Raw genomic sequence first — 14,808 nt, forward strand, 5'->3', positions numbered from 1 at the left:
TTGCTAGGTCGATGGTAGCTCTATTTTTAGTTTTTTAAAAAACTTCCATGCTGTTCTTCAGAGTGGCTGCATCGATTTACATCCCCACTAACAATGCAAAAGGGTTCCGTTTTCTCCATACCCTCCCTGGCATTCGTTGTCTGTAGATTTTTTGATGACGGCCATTCTGACCAGTGCAAGGTAATACCTCATTGTGGTTTTAACATGAATTTTTCTAATAATTAGTGATGTTCAGCATCTTTTCACATCGTTGTTGGCCTTCTGTATGTCTTCTTATTTCTACATGTTGAAAAACAAACTTGATCACTCTTAAAACTAAGTTGAAATTAATTCCAGATGGATTTTGATCCAGTGGTAAAAGGGAAAACAATAAAGCTTCTAAAAGATAACGTAGGAGAGTATTTTCATGACCTTGGGTTTGGCAAAAATTTCTTAAGCATGACACAAAAAGCCATATCCACAAAAGTAAGTGTGATAAATTGAATTTCAGAGCTTCTATTTATCAAGTAAAAGTCTCACAGTCAAGTCCTACTCTTTGGGACGCTTTGGACTACACAGTCCGTGGAATTCTCCAGGCCAGAATACTGGAGTGGATAGCCTTTCCCTTCTGCAGGCAATCTTCCCAACCCAGGGATTGAACCCAGGTCTCCTGCATTGCAGGCAGATCCTTCACCATCTGAGCTACCGGGGAAGCCCAAGAATACTGGAGTGGGTAGCCTATCCCTTCTCTAGGGGATCTTCCCGACCCAGGAATCGAATTGGGGTCTCCCACATTATAGGTGGATTTGTTACCAGCTGAGCCACAAGGGAAGCCTTTTCTAATTATCAAAAGATATTAAGAATTTTGAGCATTCTTTGGCATTGCCTTTCTTCTCAATGCCAAAAAATGCTCAAACTACCACACAATTGCACTCATCTCACATGCTAGTAAAGTAATGCTCAAAATTCTCAAAGCCAGGTTTCAACAGTACATGAACCATGAACTTCCAGATCTTCAAGCTGAATTGAGAAAAGGCAGAGGAACCAGAGATCAAATTGCCCACATCCTCTGGATCATCGAAAAAGCAAGAGAATTCCAGAAAAACATCTATTTCTGCTTTCTTGACTATGCCAAAGCCTTTGACTGTGTGGATCACAGTAAACTGTGGAAAATCCTGAAAGAGATGGGAATACCAGACCACCCGACCTGCCTCTTGAGAAACCGGTATGCAGGTCAGGAAGCAACAGTTAGAACTGGACATGGAGCAACAGACTGGTTCCAAATAGGGAAAGGAGTACGTCAAGGCTGTATATTGTCACCCTGCTTATTTAACTTATATGCAGAGTACATCATGAGAAATGCTGGGCTGGAAGAAGCACAAGCTGGAATCAAGATTTCCGGGAGAAATATCAATAAACTCAGATATGCAGATGACACCACCCTTATGACAGAAAGTGAAGAAAAACTAAAGAGCCTCTTGATGAAAGTGAAAGAGGAGAGTGAAAAAGTTGGCTTAAAGCTCAACATTCAGAACACTAAGATCATGGCATCCGGTCCCATCACTTCATGGCAAATAGATGGGGAAACAGTGGAAACAGTGGCTGACTTTATTTTTTGGGGGCTCCAAAATCACTGCAGATGGTGATTGCAGCCATGAAATTAAAAGACGCTTACTTCTTAGAAGGAAAGTTATGACCAACCTAGATAGCATATTAAAAAGCAGAGACATTACTTTGCCAGCAAAGGTCCGTCTTGTCAAAGCTATGGTTTTTCTAGTGGTCATGTATGGATGTGAGAGTTGGACTGTGAAGAAAGCTGAGTGCCAAAGAATTGATGCTTTTGAACTGTGGTGTTGGAGAAGATGCTTGAGAGTCCCTTGGACTGCAAGGAGATCCAACCAGTCCATCCTAAAGGAGATCAGTCCTGGGTGTTCATTGGAAGGACTGATGTTGAAGCTGAAACTCCAATCCTTTGGCCACCTGATGTGAAGAGCTGACTCATTGGAAAAGACCCTGATGCTGGGAAAGATTGAAGGCAGGAGGAGAAGGGGACGACAGAGGATGAGATGGCTGGATGGCATCACCGACTCAATAGGCATGAGTTTGAGTAAACTCCGGGAGTTGGTGATGGACAGGGAGGCCTGGAGTGCTGTGGTTCATGGGGTTGCAAAGAGTCTGACACGACTGAGTGAATGAACTGAACTGAATTATTAAGAATGAGAAGAGGCAAGCCACAGGATGGAAGTTATTTGCAAAAACAAACTTGTGTCTGACAAAAGACTCATCTATTATATATAAAGAACTCTTACAAATCAGTAAGATCAGACAACTAAAAAATGTGTTAAAGATTTTTAAGCACTTGAAACATAGATTTCCATACCAGAATAGACAATAAACATATAAAAAAGTTGCCCAGCTTCATTCATCTGGGATATACAAATTAAGATCAAAATTAGATAGCATTTACACACACCACTAGAATGGTATACTTAAACACACTGACCACCCTAAGAGTTTGAGAGGATGTGGACCATCTTGACTTCTCCTCTAATGTGTGTCAAGTTGGTACAAGAGTCATCAGAGTCTACCAAGTCTGAACATACCTATTTTCTGTGACTCAGCAATTCCATTCGTGAAGGTATATTCAACAAAAAATCATATATAGACACATCAAAAGACATGCATGTAGAAGCATTAGTGAAAAAATTGCAAAGTGGAAATGCTGATTAATAGGAGAATAAGTATGTAAATTGTGAAATGATTGTTCAGTAGAATACCATACCATAATGAGAATGAATGGACTGTTATGTCATGTGACCACAAGGATAAATCTTATGAACGCAATGCTGAGCAGAGAAAGCAGACAGAAATAAGCAGTTATTGAGGGATTTTGCTTTAGGAAAGTTCAAGAGTAGGCAAAACGTATTGATTGCAATATAATTTATAGCTGTGGTTACCTTGGTGAGGGTGCTGGCTGGTGATTATGAGATGAACTCAGGGAGTCTGGAATGCTGTTCATCTGAGGGGATCCCATCGATCTGTTCACTCTGAGAAATATCAGTGAGCTCTGCATTTAGCATTTGTGTAATTTCCTCATTGTGGGTCTTTGGTATTAATTTTATCTTGTAAAAGTATAATAGATGACCTAAAAATGATAATGTAACTATTATCTAGTATGGGATAAGAAAGGGGATAGCAGTGAGCTGAGTTCTCACCTTTCATGTCTAGTTGCATTTTAGGTTTTTGTCTTAATATGATAAGTCAATCAATGGACGTGAAATGGCATGACCTACAATATTTTTCATGATAATTACATGACCTAAAAGAAACGATTTGGAAAGACTGCCTTTGGGGATTGGGATCAGGATGCCGGGACAGGCTTGGGACCAAACTGTTCATAAATTTTCTAAGCTACTTCCGTGTGATTATAAAACATTTTTAAAGAAAGTATCAAAGTGCCAGAGGTTCATTTCAGTTCCATAAATATTTATGACACACCAAAATTATCCTAGGCGCTGTGCTAGATGCTAGGGAAACAAAGATGACCAAGATAGGATGCTTTCCTTCGAGGAGTTCACAGTGGAGTAATGGAAATAGGTACTCAGGCAGATGATGTTCTTTATTTTTCCATTTTAGCTTCATAATGAACATTCCAAAAGAACCGGAAAAACCCACATAAAAAGTAAAAGTACATATAATCCCGTCTCCAAAAGATATTCTTTTCAGTCTTTTTATACATTTGCATCCCTATTTTCTGAAAGATTTATATCAATTTCACGTACCATTTTTGTCACCAAACAGAATATCTTGAGAACATTTTGCCATGTCTTTTATAGTTCTTCTGTTTATTAGTGGCCAGTTAGTAGTACCCTAGTGACTGAGCCACAAGTATCGGGACCATTAGCTCAGCCTTGGAGGTTAGACAAAGCTTCCAATGAAGAGGACTCCTCACTGAGAGCATGTCTAGTTCAAATATGGCATCGTTGTCATGGAAAATGTGGAGTTAAACTCCACAGCCAATGTGTTCTTGGGTCCTCTTATCCTATATTTACTACCCTGATGTGGTTTTATTAGACCCAGAAATTTGCTGTTTTTAAGGTACCTTTACACTGCCATTTCAGTTCATCATTTAGGAAGTTGATCTCACTTTCTGATTTTTCTGCCAACCGCCGCCCACAAGCCATGTACTTATAGCAAGGACTGGAAAATTCCAGGGCAATAAGTAGGCAAGAGGGAGGAGCAGGGCAGCTGAAATACCCCAGAGCCTGAATTCTGGTCTGCTTTTATACCAGGAGAGCCTAGTCCCACTGTGGACTCACTGCAAAGTAGCTGACTAAAGGAACCAGAATTTATGATACATCTCAGGATAGCAAGGTTGCCCCAAATCCAGAAAGAGAGGTGGTGGAGAGAAAGGGAGAGGGAGGAGGGGAAGAGGAGGGGGGAAGAAAGCGGGGAGGGAAAGGAAAGATAAAAAAGGAAGGAGAAAGCCAGGCAGCCTGTAAGGACGCACTTTCACTCGAGGTCTGTTTATTTTCTTCTCGGATCCCGATTGTTGAATTTCCTCCAAAGACCTGATATTATGATGATATTTTACAAAATATGTTCTATACAAAACTCCTACACAATGCAAAAGAGCCTCCCACACACTCAGCAGCAGGCCTAGCATGCTACTTTAAGAATTATACACATCAAATTTGCTGGGAATAAAAGGAAAAGCAAAGGATAATTTCCAGACTGACCTGGATATAGAAGTTCTTCTGTCAAAGTTTGATAACAGATGAAATGATTTGGCCTGACAGTTACACACACACTTCACCAGGGTGAAAATAATCACCCATGGCAGAGAAGCAATAACTTTGGGAACTGAGAGACTTTGAGAGCTACGTTTTATTTTTTAACTACTTAAACTATAAGTATTTTCCTATGCTAAAATGAGGCTTTGAAATTATGATGACTCAGACATACACTGGGCTTCCCTTGTGGCTCAGCTGGTAAAGAATCTGCCTGCAATGTGGGAGACCTGGGTTCGATCCCTGGGTTGGGAAGATCCCCTGGAGAAGGGAAAGGCTACCCACTCCAGTGTTCTGGCCTGAAGAACTCTATGAACTGTATAGTCCATGGGGTCTCAAAGAGTCGTACGTAACTGAGCGACTTTTACTCATTCACTTCCTTTGCTAAAATGAGACTTTGAAATTATGGTGACTCAGACATACACTACTTTCTAACAACACTTGTGAATGCTACAGTTAATCCAGTAATTCATTTTATTGATAATGTACAATTAGGATCTGAACATATTACTAAATGATCTGAACATATTACTTCTCTTAATTTAAGTCTTTTGCACCCATTATAATTAAGCAAAGCAAAGTTAAAATCATACACATAATAAGGAAAGTAGTATTAAAATAAATGAAATAAGATTGTCCTCCATACTCAGTTTAATTGCCACAAAAGACTATTACTACATACTTTTACAGATGGTGGGGCTTCCAAACACTGAGCCCATAAATGTATTAACACAGCCTGAAATTGATGTTTAACTCCTTTGACTTGGAGCAGAATCAGTTCTCTTCTTTGCTGCTGCTGCTAAGTCACTTCAGTCGTGTCTCTGTGTGACCCCATAGACGGCAGCCCACCAGGCTTTCCGTCCCTGGGATTCTCCAGGCAAGAACACTGGAGTGGGTTGCCAGTTCCTTCTCCAATGCGTGAAAGTGAAGTCACTCAGTCATGTCTGACTTGTAGTGACCCCATGGACTGCAGCCCACCAGGCTTCTCTGTCCATGGGATTTTCCAGGCAAGAGGACTGGAGTGGGCTGCCATCGCCTTCTCCGTTTCTTTGCTAAGTGTTTATCATAAATAGAGATCTCCTCTTGCAAATAAAATATTTAAGCATCAGAATGGACCTCTCTTTATGACCAACAAATAACCATTCAGTATTTAGTTGTTAAGCAATATGTGTTTTTCTCGGGATAGTTTTAATCCTTTGAAAGACATTTCATTTTTGAACATTTAGAAAGAATATACACCTATGTGTGCTGGCATGTAGCAGGCATTTCTTAAATATTTCTTTAATTTCTTCCATCAAGAAGTTATTTACACAAACAACCATTCTTAATTATTTGACAGGTTGCTGGAAAACCTTAAAGCTGGGTTTCTCCCCACAATTGTATATCACTGAGCAACCTGAAAATGCATAGCACTTTTCACTTGGATGAAAAAATTAACATAAGTTGAGCACCCACTGTTTTTCACACACATCAGGCACTTTTTAAAAACATATATTAACTCTTTAAAGCCTTATTGATAGGGATAATCCTGTCAATAAGGTACAGTTATGCCCATTTCACATATAAAGAAACCATGCAAGGGAATTATATATCTTGCCTTGTGTATGAAATTAGGAGGTGGTACAACCAGGATTTAAATCCAGTGGGGTCTGATTCCAAAGTCCATATTTCCTCTGCAATATTATATTGCCTCTTGTATATAGACCTTAAATTTAACTCTATTCTAGTAACTTCTCCAAAATATTGAGACCTTTCTTGTTAATATGGACTGACTTTATTAGCATGGTGGCCATATTTTCCATAGAGAAATGGTAATGTTTAACCTGATAAAGAGTTTTAACACCAGTGTTATATTAGCTGGAAGTTAGTATGACAGAGGTTAATTTCTGATAAATGTAGGGGCAAGAAAGGATTCAAGTTGGGCTATCTTGAAATATTCAGGAGGATGGATATAATCACAGGTTGACATGTTTGCACTAATTTATCAATTTTGATGCTAAGAAGCTTTTAACATAATTCCTTAGACATTGGGATTTGGCACAGAAATGTTTTGATAGGTCTTAATAGACAAAATAGACATTTTTAGTCTTTTTTTTTTTTTGTAACTAAAACCTGCTGAAGCCAGTGATTTCATCCAACCCCTGAGCTTCTTGTGTGCTTAATTGCTTAGTCATGTCTGACTCTGCGACCCCACGGACCGTAGCCCGCCAGGCTCCTTTGTCCATGGGATTCTCCAGGCAAGAACACTGAAGTGGGTAGCCGTTCCCTTCCCCGAGTGTCCTACCTCCTAGCCAGTCCCACAGGGACTGGTGCTGAAATCTAAACAGAGTTGACCTGCCCACAAATGTGGGCGCACCTCATTCTTTCTCCTGGCTCCACAAACCCAGGTGGGTCCAAGGCCTTCTCGGGCTCCCTCCTGGTGGTGTCCGCTAGGCCATTTCCACTGTTAGACCTACAGCTACTGTTTAGGGCCAAATCCTTGTATCTTTTCTGACTTTGAGATGCCTGATCCTGCCCCAGAGCGTGCAGCTCCTGGGAAGTTGAGTCCGTCTGCTCGCTCTTCTTCTGTGAGACAAACCTCATCCCCGGGCCCCATCCACTCTGGAATTCTGGTGAACAAAGTCTGGTCTCTCATTACACTCTGGTGGTGCTTTAGGGAGGCAAAGTCTCAGTGAGGAGGCAGGGATAAATTGAGTCAGAAAGAGAAAAACAAATACCGTATATTAATGCATGTGTGTGGACTCCAGAAACATCAGGTCCTGATGAACCTATGTTTGCAAAGCAGAAATAGAGACACACGGAGGACGGATGTATGGACCCCAAGGCGGAGGGGAGTGGGATGAAGTGAGAGGTTGAGATTGATGTGTATACACTGCTACGCTAAAACAGACAGCCCATGAGAACCTACACAGTCCAGGGGAGTCTGCTCAGTGCTCATGGAGATCTAAACGGGACGGAAATCCAAAAAAGAAGGGACACGTGTCCCACAGAGCTGATTCGCTTTGCTGTGCAGTGGAAACTACTGCAACCTTGTCACGCAAGTACATGCCAATTAAAAAAAAAGTACTGTCTGACCAAGAGACCTCATCGAAACAGGAGTCACACATTCACAGACCATCCAGCTCTCCTCAGAAGGGCAGCAAGGGCTCGACGCACCACTCCTGCTTTTCTCTGTCGATTCTTTGCTCCTTAAATGGTCTCAGAGTTTCTAATATCTGTCACCCTTACAATTAAAGCAACTAGAGAGCTGGGGTTCAGATTGCCCAGGAAATACTCAATTACATTTCTAACATCTTTTTTGGAGTCTTTATTAATATAAATGTGTCACATTTAATATCCTAAAACTAATTTCAAATGATGGCTTTGGGGAAGAGACTAATATTCTCATAAAGGTTAACCCAGTTTTTTATTATAGACTTACTTTTGAAATGTAATTGTTATTGTAATAAAACTATAAGGCCCTAACTTGATAGCTTATTCTATGAAATTATTAAAATCATCTCATCATACCTACACAACTATGGGCTTCCCAGGCGCCGCTAGTGGTAAAGTACCAGCCTGCCAATGCAGGAGACATGAGAGGCATGGGTTCAGTCCCTGGGTCTGGAAGATCCTCTGAAGGAGGGCATGGCAACCCATTCCAGTATTCTTGCCTGGAGAATCCCACGGACAGAGGAGCCTGGCGGGCTACAGTCTATAAGATCACACAGAGTCAGACATGACTGAGGCAACTTAGGACACATGCACCTCTACACAACTATACCCAACTGTTAGAATAATGCAGATGTTGAATAGAGTACAAAACAAAAGTTTTTGTCATAGCCGGAGTGGTAGCCAACAGATTAAGTGTGGGTCAAAGGGGGTCTATTTTTCATATTATTGACTGTTTTTCAAAAGATATTTTTAGTCTGATCAAGCTACATGGAATCGAAATGACTAAATCAGGATGCATCCTTTGGCAAAGTGGCTGCCCCAAAATGCCTGTATCAGAATAGCTGTGTCATAGTCTGACTGAACACGTATTATACTCTCAGCGTGCGTTACGCTCTCATCTCTCAGAGTTGTGTATTCAGGGTTAGGTATGTTTATGGCTGAATGAGTGCTTGACAATAGTCTTCTAATATAGGTAGAAACATGGTCGTTAGAGTGGGTTAATTAATTTACCCGGCTAATATTTGCTTGGTAACTACTATAGTCCAGGTTTCTTTCAATAATAACTTTTCCTGGGACTTCCCTGGAGTCCAGTGGTTAAGTCTGTGCTTCCCCTGCAGGGGGCACAGGTTCAGTCCTTGGTAGGGAGAACTAAGACCCCACATGCTGCATGGTGAGGCCAAGAAGAAAAATATGTATGTTTTTTCTAATACTTTCTATTATTATCAGAATCTAGGATTACTGAAATCTTTTTAAAATAATTTATTCAATGTGAATCATAATTCATGAAGTTAAGTAAATTACAAGATATTTAAGGAGGAGAAATCCCATATGTGCCAAGATTCAGTGTACTAAGTGTAACCAGTGAACGGGTTAACTATCTCAGTTAACTTACTGTATCAGGGAAGTCATGACAGCTGCATGCTCCACTAAAATCCATTTTATAAACAAGTCTCTCCTCTTCACCACGTATGAGTAGGCAAAGCTTGAAGTACCCTTTGCTCACAGATTAAAATGTTTTAAATCATGGTTTCTTGTCTCTTCGAAAATTGGCTAGTCAAGGAGTATGATATCAAGCATACAAAGGGTCCATGCGCTGAAAAGCAAACTCATTATAAAATTTAGATACCTATCTAGCTAAGTCAGCTTCAACTTACAGCCTTTATCTTAATAAAATTCTGTGATTTTCACTTAAAAAGTAGCTGTGACACGGTGCCCACACAGGCAGGCTGCACGGATCCGGATCTATAGCCTGCAGGTTTGCAGGTGAGGAGGCAGCCCCCCCACCCGTGATGTGTGGCGTGTCTCCTCAGCCTTGATGCACGCCCTGGTGTTTGGAAATGTGACGGCGATCATCCAGAGGATGTACTCCAGGTGGTCCCTCTATCACACCAGGACCAAGGATCTGAAGGACTTCATCCGCGTCCACCACCTGCCCCAGCAGCTCAAGCAGAGGATGCTGGAGTATTTCCAGACAACCTGGTCAGTCAACAACGGCATAGACTCCAACGAGGTAACGTGAATTTCTCCTGTGGCCGTTTTCAGGCAGAAAGCACATATCCTAAGGTAAAAGCAAGTGCTTTAGTGCAGGTCTAAGAAGTGAGGCACACACCCACCGACTTCTTTGTCTCTTTACCTTTAACCTCTCATGACCCCCACAGGTGTTCTTTCGTCTGGTCTTGCTTACGTTTTCATGATGTCACTGGATCGGCCAGTGTTTCACAGTAGCTTCGGCCAGTCAGATAGACATATTTTCATTCTCACTGACCCTCTTTGGAGGAACCAATTCTTAGGACAGTTGAATGGTATAATCATGGACTATTAGATTAATCAAGGTAATGTTTACCTTTAAAACCAACAAAGTAAAAAAAATGCATTTTTCTGCAAACATGTTATGTTTGGACATCCAGAAACACCCTGGACCACCACTGTAGGTATCCTATAAGTCAAGCAACCATTCCACCAACCCGTCAACAAAGCCAGCCATCAATATTTTTAAGTGCTTATTTGGTTTTTCCTCTCTTCAGATGAGCAGGACAGCGGAGGAAACACTCGAGGGCCCAAACTCCATATCTTCTGTCCTGAGTTAAGTGTCTGTCAGAAGCAAGCCAAGAAGTACAATATGTTTCATTCTAGAGTCTTTTATTAATTGATTGTCTTTCTCCAGACTTACTAATAGCTGATTAGTCAGGAGCACACAGCCGGGGTCACAGTCACAGAAATCTGGGATTATTCGTACATGTAGCTTCCTCTTCTGCCCTCTGGTTGGTCAAACAGTGGGGAAAGGGCCCTGCAGTCAGGCAGCTTCACGAGACCGCCCCCCAGCTGGACCCCCTCTTTCCTCCTCTCCGGCAGCTTCTGAAGGACTTCCCAGACGAGCTCCGCTCCGACATCACCATGCACCTGAACAAGGAGATCCTGCAGCTGTCCCTGTTCGAGTGCGCCAGCCGGGGCTGCCTGCGCTCGCTGTCCCTGCACATCAAGACCTCCTTCTGCGCGCCCGGCGAGTACCTGCTGCGCCAGGGGGACGCCCTGCAGGCCATCTACTTCGTGTGCTCGGGCTCCATGGAGGTCCTTAAGGACAGCATGGTGCTGGCCATTCTCGGTGGGTCTTCCTGAAAAGCCCCCTGAAATCCTACTCTGAAGTATTAATTAAGGAGATGAAAAGGGGGGGAAACTTGTGACCGAGAGAAGGAAAATTAGGGATGAGTATGTCGATTCAGGACATGAGTTCAATCTGCCAAGTTATTATAATTGTTGTTATGCCATATAGAGTTTGCACTGTGCTGTTATATTCAGCACCTGTTTTGACTCTTACTAAAAAGCCATATTGTCCCTATTTTACTAGTGAGTAAATAATAGTTAACTTAATTTCTCCCAAATAACGTGGCAAGAGAATGAACACAGTTCTGTTTGATTCCTAAAGCCAGGTTATGAATGATGACGTGCACTGCCTCTTGGTGAAATAGCTGCTGTTTTAAGAATGTTTCTACATTTTTGTGGAGAATCCATTCAGAAAAGAACATTGAAAATTGTTTTATCTGTGCTAGAAATAGCACAAAAATGAATGCATATTGAGAATAAGTTCTTGTAGCAATCATTAATGCAACACTTCAAGGTGATGATAGGCTAATTTTTCTCCCTCAAAGAAAACTCACAGAACAATTTGTGAAGATTTTGTATCACAAGTTGACTTCAACTATTAAGATGCAGTCAGTGTTTGTTGAAATGTAAAGGTCAGCTAACAACAGATGACATGCAGGGTTAATGTAGAAAAGTTCCTATCTATTGATACAATTTTATGTGTACCTCTTTTAAAAATCATTTTCATTTGTTTATCTTTTCAGCTCATATTTCTTGAGGGTCTATGAATGAATCAGGTAAACAGGTAAACAATATATTTTGAACGCCAGTGCAGAACCCCAGTGTTTAGAATTTATGTCAATTAAAAGTGACTAATGCAGCATTTTTCATTTTTTTAAATTTTCATATTCAAGAACCTAATTTTATGGAGAACTTAACTCTTTACAAAATATTTTCACATGTGGGACCTTCGTTAAGTTTTCCTAACATGAAGAGACAGATGAGAGGTGTGTTTTTTCCCCAAGATCAAAGCTAACCTCGGTCTTCAGACTGTCCAGTACACTTTCCCCCTCTACACAATGCTTTTTTAAAAATTAATTCATTTTTTAATTGAAGGCTAATTGCTTTACAGAATTTTGTTGTTTTCTGTCAAACCTGAACATGAATCAGCCACAGGTATACACATGTCCCCTCCTTCTTTAACCTCCCGCCCCACCCCACCCCTCTAGCTGATACAGAGCCCATTTGAGTTTCCTGCAACTTACAGCAAATTCCTGTTGGCTGTCAATTTTACATGTGGTCATGTAAGTTTCCATGTTACTCCATACATCTCACTGTCTCCCCTCTTGCCATGTCCAGAAGTCTGTTCTCTATGTCTTAAACAATGCCTTTTATTCTCTGTGACCATTGTAAGTATGCAGTCAGTCAATTTTCAGTGTAAGCTTCAGGATAGGTTCTATTTTGGATGAGAACTAACACTGATTGCTTCCCTGATATGAGCCGAGTGTTATGTGTCCACTATCCAATTCCAATCTTGCAGCCCTATTAGGCTGCTGTGATGATCCCAGTTAGAGGTGCAGAGATGGAGGCAGCTGGGGATGAAACACTGACATGCTTTTCTCTGCTTCCTGATGACTTCCGTTGACCACTTATCAGAGGAGAGGTGGGGCTTGCCTTCCAAAGTTTGGATTCAACTCTTAATTTACCCCCTTATATTTTTCTCCTTTTTTTTTGTTTCGATGTGGACCACTTAAAAAAGAATCTTTATTGAATTTGTTACAATATTGCTTCTCTTTCATGTTTTGGCTTTTTGGCCACAAGGCGTGTGGGATCTTCACTCCCTGACTGGGATAGAGCTGGAACCGGCTGCCCTGGAGGGTGGAGCCTCAACCACTGGACTGCTGGGGAGTCCTGTGGTTTTCTCCTTGATAGAAAGGCCTGGAATAGTGACTAAATAAAGTAGCAACAAGCTGGGCTCGGTGTGGCCAGCTTGTTATCGGTGTGAGGGTGAGCCTCTATATACGTGTGTTTTCAAAGAGGAGAATTGAACACTCTTTCCTGCCCATTTATCCACTCGATGAAGTTAAAAACCTGTCATTCCATCATGTTTTATTCAAAATTAAAAGTGAGAATCCTTTGAAAATTTGCTTCGAAAACCTTGCTCCAATCATAAAATATTTTTCTGTGGGTTTCCTTAGTACCACTGTAAGTTTTGTAGCCTGCCTGTTGACACGGCCTGCTTTTAAAAGGGCATTTAGTGCCATTTCCATCAACATGAATGGACTCAGAGATTGTCATACCAAGTGAAATAAGTCAGACAAAGAAATAAATATCACAGGATATCGTTTATATGTGGAATCTTAAAAAAACTGGTACAAATGACCTTATTTACAAAACAGAGACACCCACCTAGAAAACAAACTTCTGGTTACAGGGGAAAAAGGGAAGGAGGGATAAATCGGGAGACTAAGAGTGACCTGTGCCCACTGCCGTATGTGAAAACGATGACCAGTGAGGGTCTGTGGTACAGCTCAGGAAACTCCATCCAGTGCTCTGTAGTGACCTTGATGGGAAAGAAACCCAAAAAAGAGTGGATATGCGAATATGTATAACTGATTCATTCTACTTCCACCTGAAACTAGCACATCAGTGTAAAACAACTATAATCCCATAAAAATTAATCAAAATAAAAAATAAAAGGGCATTTAGTTATTTTTCTAGCAACTTACGGTTTGATATATATGTAAGTAAATTAATGCAGCATTTTCAGATGTATATATTATGGGTTTTTCCATAATTGTGCTGAATGTTTAAATTTGGTAACTAGCAACAATTCCAGGAATGGAATATGAGGGCATTATCCCTGATATTACATCACAGTAGGTACAAATTTGACAGCTTCAATGTAAATACAATTGTTTGTAATACACGATTCTGTTGGATTTTCTTCTTTCAAAAAAACTTCTGAAAGAAAATGAAGTCACTCAGCTGTGTCTGACTCTTTGTGACCCCATGGATTGTAACCCGCCAGGCTCCTCCGTCCATGGGATTTTCCAAGCAAGAATACTGGAGTAGGTTGCCGTTTCCATCTCCAGGGTATCTTCCCCACCCAGGGATCGAATTAAGGTCTCCTGCGTTGCAAGCAGACGCTTTACCATCTGAGCCACCGGGGAAGCCTGGTGGCCTGTACTAACAACTAAAATGCTTAAGCCATTGCCTTGTGCCTCCGGCCCTGATTTCCTCCATCACTTGAGCTGCCTATATTTAACATTTTCACATCTTTGCTGGTACCCTGTACTTCTTAAAAGTGATTAAATGCATGTGGCCCTTCTAAACATGCCTATGTGGTATCAGGACCAAGCCCAAACAAATATAATAAATTATTAATATTTTCTCTCTGTGATTAACATTATCTTAATGGAGATCAACTGTTTTACTTTTCCTATGGTAGTATTGTCTTATCAGCCAATATAAATCAATATTGACTCTGATAAACTTTAGCACATTGCTTAAACATAGATATTTAATACATGTTCACTCTGCCAACAAAATGAATTAATACATAATATTGTAAAGGAAACCTATCACCAAGCACCTGTCAAGTCAAAATTTATTCAAGCAATTCCATTGTCTAATCAATTGTTGACGGCATCTCTTAATCTGATGCAGTTGATAGAGAGGCAGGGATTTGTTACAGGTATAGAATTTGTTTGCCTGCACACCTTCATTTCATGTCCCAGTAATTGTGTTTTCCCACCAAGGTCTTCACTGTGATTTAACGGAAGATGACAAAGCTCCAGTGAAT

At 40.9% G+C, this 14,808-nt stretch overlaps 1 protein-coding gene across 1 annotated transcript in view; it reads left to right on the forward strand.

Annotated features, from left to right (window-relative positions):
* The window catches only part of KCNH8 (potassium voltage-gated channel subfamily H member 8), a 445,720-nt gene that overhangs the window by 338,985 nt on the left and 91,927 nt on the right, over positions 1-14,808 (forward strand). Inside the window, exons 9-10 of the mRNA XM_043474814.1 lie at positions 9,734-9,933; positions 10,776-11,025. Of these exons, the coding sequence (XP_043330749.1) occupies positions 9,734-9,933; positions 10,776-11,025 (450 nt within the window). The remainder of the gene's footprint in view (positions 1-9,733; positions 9,934-10,775; positions 11,026-14,808) is intronic.

This window comes from Cervus canadensis, chromosome 7 (assembly GCF_019320065.1).
Source record: "Cervus canadensis isolate Bull #8, Minnesota chromosome 7, ASM1932006v1, whole genome shotgun sequence".
In the NCBI taxonomy this organism is placed as follows: Eukaryota; Metazoa; Chordata; class Mammalia; order Artiodactyla; family Cervidae; genus Cervus; species Cervus canadensis.